Raw genomic sequence first — 8,257 nt, forward strand, 5'->3', positions numbered from 1 at the left:
TGGGGCTCAAGCATCTGTGGAGTTCCCTCCCCCCAACACCATCTCCCCACTATTGTCTGTCCAGTCAGTAGATGTGGGTAGAACAAATAAAGAGAAAAAGAATCTTGAACAAAGCCATATGTCCAGGGAGATCTGTTCCTAGTGGGTGGGGCCAGGAAGTTAAGAAAAATAATAAATAAAAACAAAAGAGAAGTTAAAGTTCTCTAGGGTGCCAGAACGGGGCTGGCTGAGGCTGCGGCTTGTCAGAATAATGGATTCCACATTTGTCTGGCTCTTGTCTGCAACTCGTCAGACCCAGGGTGCCCAGGGACCTCGCATGGGCCAGAGGGGACATCCCAGCTGTGGCCAGATGTAACATTACCCCGGGGATGGCCTTGGCTCCCACATGGCCCAGACATAGCTGTAAGTTCCTGCTCCAGCACCTCAGTCTTCCTTCCCTCCCCGGCACCATCCCTTGTTGGAGGCTCCTGGGCTCCTGCCGGCCTGCACAGATTGTTCACGTTATTAATGCTATTTTCCCCAAGAACCCATCTGGTTCTTTTAATTGCTCTGGGATGGGACTTGCATTTTTGATAGTGAATTGGTATCTTCCCTATGTCTGGGCTTATGTCAAACGCTCCATCTGCTGGAAGGGCCTGGGTGGGGGGGGGGGCAAGGAAGAGAGAGAGAGATTGTTTTTCTGGACACTGGTAATTACACGCCTGTAATCCTAGTTACTCAGGAGGCTGAGATCTGAGGATCCAAGTAAGAAGCTAGCCCAGAAAGGAAAATCTGTAGAAATTCCTATCTCTAATTAACCAGCAAAAAGCTGGAAGTGGAGGTGTGCTTCCATTGGTAGAGAGACGTATTTCTCACTTTTTCTTGAGCAGAATAAGCTAAGGGAGAGTATCCAGGCCCTGAGTTCAAGCCCCAGTATACACACACACACACACACACACACACACACACACAATGCCCCTTATTATGGAAGGAGTTGAGTGTGAATGAGAGAGGGTGTTGGTCCTGAGTTCAAGCCCCAGTTCTGATACAAAAATCAAAGTAAAGAAAGAAAGCCAGGCACTAGTGGCTCACGTCTGTCGTCCTAGCTACTCAGGAGGCCAAGATCTGAGGATTGAGGTTCAAAGCCAGCCTGGGCAGGAATGTCTGTGAGACTCTTATCTCGAATTTACCATCAGAAAACCAGAAGTGGCTCTGTGGCTCAAGTGGTAGATATCTAGCCTTGGGCTGAAGAGCTCAGAGAGAGTGCCCAGGCCTTGAGTTCAAGCCCCACGACCAAAAACAAAAACAAAAGAAATAAAAAATAAATTAAAAAGAAGAAAGAGGGAAAGAAAGAGAAAACTGACAAACAAAACCAAGAAAGGTCAGCTTCCAAAGGTCCTGGTAGTTTAGATTTTTTTTCCCCACAATTTATTTATTTATTTGGTGCCGGTCCTGGGGTTTGAACTCAGGGCCCAGAATGCTATCGCTGAGCATTTTTGTTCAAGGTTAGTGCTCTACTGCTTGAGCCACAGCTCTACTTCCAGCTTTTTGGCAGCTCCTAGGAGAGTCTCAGGAACTTTCCTGCCCCAGCTATCTCTGAATTTGACCCTCAGATCTCAGCCTCCTGGAGCAGCTAGGATGACAGGCATGGCCTACTGGTTTAGCTTTATTTAAAGGGGGAAAAAAAGAAAAACATCTGGGAGGAAAATTCAACTGAGTGACCCTCTTCTCCAGGCAAGGGCTCCCCATCTCTGCAGAAGGCCGGTGGGTGCCCTAGAACGACAAGCCTCTCAGTTAAATCAAAGTTTCTGTTCCCCCTCACTGCCCCCCCCACCCTTGACCTTCACCTCCAGGGCCCCCTCCCCTCTTGTGAAATCAGCTCTTGGAGGCCTGGCAGGTTTCTACCTGGGAAGGAGCTGGGCGGGGGATCTGGGAGAGGCAGACAAACTCCCCACAGAACCCAGTGGCTCAGGGCAGGTGTCAGGCCCAACCCCATGCTCACAGATTCCCAGGAGATCCAAGAGATAAGGATGACATGCGCATGACAGTACTAAGCCATCAGGTGGCAAAGGAGCCACCCTTTCTCCCTTTCTGTCCTGATTTTTCCCCCCCCTGAAATCTGGTTCCTTTGTCAGGGCAGGGTGTGGGAGTGGGATGGGGGAGGGGCTCAGGACACTATTCTGCAAGGTACAAACTTCTGGGCATCTTGGCGCTACATCCAATAGGGGCTACCTTCATCAAATGGGGGGGGGAGGGTGGTTCAAAGTTCTTACCCCCCTTAAGGACCCTGTTTACAGTTTGAACGTGTGTTTGTGTGTGTGTGTGTGTGTGTGTGTGTGTGTGTATGTGTGTGCTGGTCCTGGTGCTGGAACTCAGGGTCTAGGCAGTGTCCCTAAACTTTTTTTTCCCTCAAGGTTAGTGTTTTACCCCTTGAGACAACAGCTCCATTTGCAACCCTTATGGTAGTTTATTGGAGATAAGAGTCTCACAGAATTTCCTGCCCAGGCTAGCTTTGAACTATGATCCTCAGGTCTCAGCCTCCTAAGTAGCTAGAATGACAGGTAGGAGCCACTAGTGCCTGGCCCCCTTTTAAAATTGTGCCTGTCACTTCGACACCCTGGGCTGGAACCACGGGAGTGGGAGCTCTTCAATAACAGGAATCAGATGTGACTGTCCCCAGTGAGTCCCCTGATCCTAGCTATACAACGGACCCCCAGTAATGATTGGGAATGCTTCCAGTGGTCTTTCTTCATCAAGGCTGAAATCAGGAGTGTGTGTGTCTGTGTGTATGTGTGCACACGCATGTGTGCACTATAGGAAGCAGGGAGCATCCAGGAGTGGCATTCCCTAGAGGGCACTTCTGGTTAGCCATGCAGAAGACAGGTAGATTGATGGCACTCCAACTGCAAGGATGAGCTGTGTGTGACAGGCTAGTGGGGACCACAGCAAAGCCCCGCCCTTCCCATCCCCTTCCTGGGGCAGGATACGATTAGATCTGTCTTCTTGCTCCCCAATACCAACCTCTGGGCATATAGGAGGGGTACCTTTCTGTGAGCTGACAATCTTGATAGAGAAAGCACCCCACCCCCCTCCTCCCCCAACCAGGAATGGCCTCGTAGGAGGCAAGGAGCAAGGAAGAGAGCCCTCTTCCACTTCCCCTGTGATCTCTTACGTTTTGGGGGGCAATGGGGTGGGTGGGGGCAGAAAGCAGGGATCAGTCCCTGCAAACAAGAAAAACTGGAATCCACACTGAACCTAGAAAGGGTTTGTTTGGGCCTAGCAAGCCGTGGCCTGTCCCAGCCTCTGGGCAGGCGGCGGGATCTGCCTCCTCGGTTCCCAGGGTGGCGGGCACGCCACCGCCTCCTCATTGGCTTGTGGCCTTCTCTTTGCCAAGGGCGGCCATGGGTGAGGAGGCGGCAAGACACAGCACAGAGGGCGGGGGTGGGGGGTGGAGAGGGAAGGGGGAGAGGGAGGTAGTAGGGAGGCAAAGTGGAAGTTGTAGAATTCAAAGGATCAAAATTTTGGCAAATGCTGTCACAGTGAGGAGGTGAAAAGGGCTCACTTTGTCTGTGAAGGTGAAAAATCTGCATACAGCAGGGGCCCCATGAAAGAGGTGAGGTCTCCCTTCCCTTGTTTGGCTAGGATGGTTTGGGAGGGTTGTCACAGTAGGGGTTCGTCCGGTGTCAGCCTCTTGCTTGGCCCAGGATGGGCGCAGCAGGAAGATGGCACTGGGACTAGATCTGTCTTGGTGATGTACGAAGGGCCAGATGGCCTCAGTAGGCCTGCTGTGGGACCCTTTTGTGGGTGGGCTGGGGTCAGCAGACATGGAGGGATGGGTAGAGGAGGACGGACAGTCAAGGCTGCCCGTTCTAAGTGTTACTTTGCAGCCTTGAGGACCAGAGAAAAGGGAGAAAGAGGTACAGGCTGCGAGCCCTCGGCTCTCTTCCTGCCTGTCCGGGCCCAGCCGGAAGGTGGGGGCAAACCTATATAGGAACCAGGCTACTCTGAAGCTAGAGCCATAAATGGCTAGAAAGTGATAGTGGTCAAGTCTCCTTAAACTTGGAAGCCACTGGGTGACAAGATGGCCCATTGTCTGGGTCCCTCTTCTGCCAGAACAGAGAGAGGTAGCAAGAAGATAGTAGTCCCAAGACCCTCCCCGCCCCCACCCTAGGGCTGGCTCTTCAGACTGGATGTTCTCCATGTGTCTTTATGGTTGCAAGGTGGTGTGTGTGTGGGGGGGGGGGGGACAAAATCACTCTCTCAAGGTAAAAGAAAAAAGGGGTGTCTAGAGATGCTAATTCATAAAGATCTCAGCTGATAAAAAAAAAAAATCCCGTGATTTTTTACAAATGTCACCTAACCCACACGCGGCAAACCTTCAAAAACAGACTTTCTGGTTTTAAAAACACACCACCATGAACTTTGATAAGTTTATATTATAGATATAATACATAAAACATCTAGCATGAAATTCTGTTCTTCTCCCCCCTCCCCCCAAGACGAGAACCAAGCAATCCTCTATTGTGCCATAAGTGTTGGCTAGAGGTTGCTGGCCCCCTTCCTTCCTTCCAGACCGGGGGTCAAGGCCTCTGGGGGAGGGGGTACAGAAAGGGTGGGGGACGGGCCTGTGGGCAAGCCCAGCCCGCGAACCTGAAGCCCACACAGTTATGACCAGGGAAAGCCGAGGGGGAAAGGCGCAAGCCCACCCCAACTCATTGGGTCCCCCTGGGAGCAAAAAATCAATCCCCCAACCGAAAGGAAAGGGAGCCTCGGAACTCACTTCCCCCCTCCACACTCCCCCAGGGTGCCAACAAACAAAACAACAACAACAACAACAACAACAGAGTCTCATTTTTGGCAAGTATCTGAGCAAAAACCAAGCCCCCAATAAAATGCTGGTGGTTTCGTATAGATGTGCACATTTCATTTCATACAAGGCACCGCGGGTACCACAGGGGCGGGGGACAGCTGATATCGTCTGAGAAAGCAAAATATTTGGAAAGTTTGTCGTAACTCCCCCCCCCCCCAATCCCGGGGGGGGGTGGTTATAACTGTGCTTTATGATCTTGGCAATATTGGCGACATACAGTACAGACAAAACCAATGATCCTCCAGTCCCTTCTCTCCTACCCCTGAGCAAAACTGACCCCCTAAATGGTCTGCACCCAGCTCCCCTCCATGACCTCATGACCTATGGCTCACAACCTAGCTTTCTGATGTGGCTGGGAATGGGGTGGGAGTGGGGGGGGCCCTCTCACTCCTACCTGACAACTCCCAGCCTGTGATAGGCTGGGGTGGAGGGGGGTCAAGGAAGTAGGCACCCAACTAGGGTAAGAGGCTTACGTTCAGAGCCCCAACTTCCTAAATTCCTCTCCTCTATGGACAGACCCAGAGGAGCTGCTGGGGGAAGGAAGGGGCTGAAACGGGTTTCAGTTTCCTGAATCGTCCTCCCTCCATAGGCTTGCACCCCTTCTTCTTTCCTGGGGGCCTAGGGCAGCCTCGGAGGCGGGCAGAAGGCCCTCCCTCCTGTGAATAAAGTGTGGAAGGCACTGCACGGCTCCTCCCTACTCCCGGGGAATCGGAGCTGAGTTTTGTATTTCCAAGGCACAAGATTATTTCTTAACACTAGAGTTGTTGGACTTCCAGATCAGCCCGCTCCCCACAGAGAAGTCCCTCTCTCCCCTTAATCCTGGAGGAAGAAAGAAAGAAAGAAACAAACCAACCCCCCAAACCATGGCCTGCTATCTTAGACTGCACCAAATCCGGCTCAGAGGAAGAGAAAACGGGGTGTGTGTGGGGTGGGGGGGAACCCACAAAAACCCACCAGGCTTTTCAGGTGACACTGGAATCTTCTAGTCCTGAGGGGAGGATCCAGCTTGGAGATCTACGGTAGATCACACATCCTTCCCCTTCCCCCCCCCCCCCAAAATCCCTCTCCAGGAGGCGACCCAGGATGGGCCCCCCCCCCCCCACACACACCCTGGCCCCCTCCCCTGCAGTCCCGAGCTCACGCACGCGCACGCCCGGGCAGCACCGGGGTGGGGTGGGGTGGGGGGCCGCCTTCACGCACAGTTGCCCATGGCCTTGACCAGAGAGCTCTCGGGCAGCTGCCGGAAGATGCCCCGCAGCGTGTCCAGCTCGCGGCTGAGCTGCTCCACCCGCTTGCGCAGGCGGTCATTGTCACTGGTGAGCTCCAGCACCTTCTGCTGCGTCTCCACGTTGCGCTGCTTCGCCTTGTCCCGGCTTTTCCGCACGGCGATGTTGTTGCGCTCCCGCCGCACGCGGTACTCGTTGCTGTTCTTGTCCACCGACTTCTTGGCCTTGCCGACGCCGCCGTTGCCGCCGCCGCCGCCGCCGCCGGGCGCGCGGAGGTCGGGGGTGCCCGGTGGCGAGGGTTTTCAGCGTGCCGCCGGGGCCCGGCAAGGCGGGCGCGCCGAGCGCGGGTGCGGGGTGCGGGCTGGGCACCGGGGTGGGCGGCGGCGTGGGGTGCCCCGGCTGCAGGTGCATGGTGGTCTGGCCACAGTGCGCGATCTGGAACTGCAGGTGCGGCGGGGCCAGGTGCGCGGGCGAGGCGTGGGGATGCGGCGGCGGCGGGGGCGGCGGCGGCTGGTACGGGAAGAGCCCGGCTAAGGCCAGTTGCTTGGCTTCGTCTTCCTCCCGGGGTTCCTGCTTGATCACCAACGGCCGCAACGCCGGCGCCCCGACGCGCTCGTACAGGGGCTCCAGCCTCCCGTCCAGGTAACCGGCCGCCGAGCAGCCGTAGCCGGGAGGCGGGGGCCCGTGCGCCCCTCCGGACATGATGGCACCTCCGGGTCCTCCGGGGCCTCCGGGGTAATCGAAGTCCCCCCCGGCGGCTCCGATCCCCGCCGCGGCCCCCGCCGCCGCCGCCGCTGCCGCCGCCGCCGCCGCCTTGGCTTTCTCCTGCTGCCGATTGTGCTGGAAGAGGTCGGCCAGGAACTCGTCGTTGAAGGCGGCCGGGTCGATGTAGGCGCTGATGTCGATGGACGTCTCGTGCTCGCAGATGCCACCCAGAGGCTCGGGAGCCGCAGGTAGCGCGGGGGGGCTGTGCGGAGCCCGAACCCCGCGGGGAAGCCGAAGGCGGCGCTGCTCTGGTTGCTGCTGCTGCTGCTGCTGCTGCTGGGCGCGTGCGGGGGGCTCTGGAGGTGGCTGCTCATGGGGGGCCGGGGCTCCGTCTCATAGAAGTCGGCTGACTCCATCGAGGGGAAGAGGAAGAGGAGAAGAGGGCTTTTTTTGTTGTTGTTGTTTTTTCTCCCCCCCCCTCCTCCTCGTGGTGGTTGTTTAGAAGCGTCCCGGCATGGTGAGAACCCGGCGGGGGGTTCCTCCAGCCTGGCGCGCGCGCGCGCAGCGCCTCCCGGGGGCCGCGGGGGCCAGCCTGGCGCTCCCGGGGCGCGCGCGCGTCGGGGGGAAGCGGGAGACGGGCTGCGCCCTCGCCGGGACGGTTCCCACCCGCCCTCCCACGGCGCACGCACACCGCCGCCCCTCTCTTCCCCTCTCCCGAATCCCCGTCGCGTCCACCCGAGCAGCTCCGGGTCCCGCGAATGGCCAGGCCCCGCGCGGGGATCTGCTTTTTATATCGGGTCCGACCATCGCCCTCTGCTGTCCAAAATGGGAGTCTCCGCGCGAAGGGCGCGGCCCGCTGGGTCCTAGAGGCCGCCCCGCTCCCGAGGCCCGGAGGGAAGCGACGCGGAGAGGCGGCCTGGCGCGGCGCCCGGCGGGCGGGCGGGCGGGCGGGGGCCGATCGTGCGGCCGGCCGGCCCGCGGGAACCGGGCGGGGGTGGGGGGGCGGGGGCGAGGCGCGGGGCAGGGGGCGCCCCGCGCTGGGGGCGAGGGGCAGGGAGGCGCGGCGCAGGGGGCGCCCCGCGGTGCCCACAGGTGGACGGCCGCCAGGCTCAGCGATCCAGTCGCCCCCAGGCACCCACCTTCAGCCCAAGGCCTGGGGGTGCGGCTGGGGAGGACCCCGGAGCCCAGGGGAGGTCTTACTCTTGAACTGCTTGCGGGGAGAGTTTCCTTTAAAAGCTAGAATGAACCCTGGAAGCTGGTGGCTCAGTCAGGCCTGTCATCCTCCCTGCCCAAGAGGCTAAGATCTGAGGATTACCATGCCAAGTCAGTAAAGACCACAGGATTTTTTTTTGCTTTGTTTTGTTTTTGGTCGGTTGTGGGGCTCAAACTCAGGGCCTGGGTGTTATCCCTGGGCTCTCACGGCACCACTTCCTGTTTTCTGGTGGTTCCTTGGTGATAAGAGTCTTAAGGACTTTCC

The 8,257-nt window shown here is 57.5% G+C and overlaps 1 protein-coding gene across 1 annotated transcript; it reads right to left on the bottom strand.

The window, feature by feature from the left end:
* Nucleotides 1-5,914: 5,914 nt before the first annotated feature.
* Cebpa (CCAAT enhancer binding protein alpha) lies at nucleotides 5,915-7,249 on the bottom strand. The gene is given in 3 exon segments (XM_048329615.1): nucleotides 5,915-6,356; nucleotides 6,358-7,050; nucleotides 7,053-7,249. Coding segments are annotated over 3 exon segments (1,152 nt in total). The 5' UTR covers nucleotides 7,197-7,249; the 3' UTR covers nucleotides 5,915-6,041.
* Between the last annotated feature and the right edge of the window lie 1,008 nt (nucleotides 7,250-8,257).

This window comes from Perognathus longimembris, chromosome 20 (genome assembly GCF_023159225.1).
Source record: "Perognathus longimembris pacificus isolate PPM17 chromosome 20, ASM2315922v1, whole genome shotgun sequence".
NCBI lineage: Eukaryota > Metazoa > Chordata > Mammalia > Rodentia > Heteromyidae > Perognathus > Perognathus longimembris.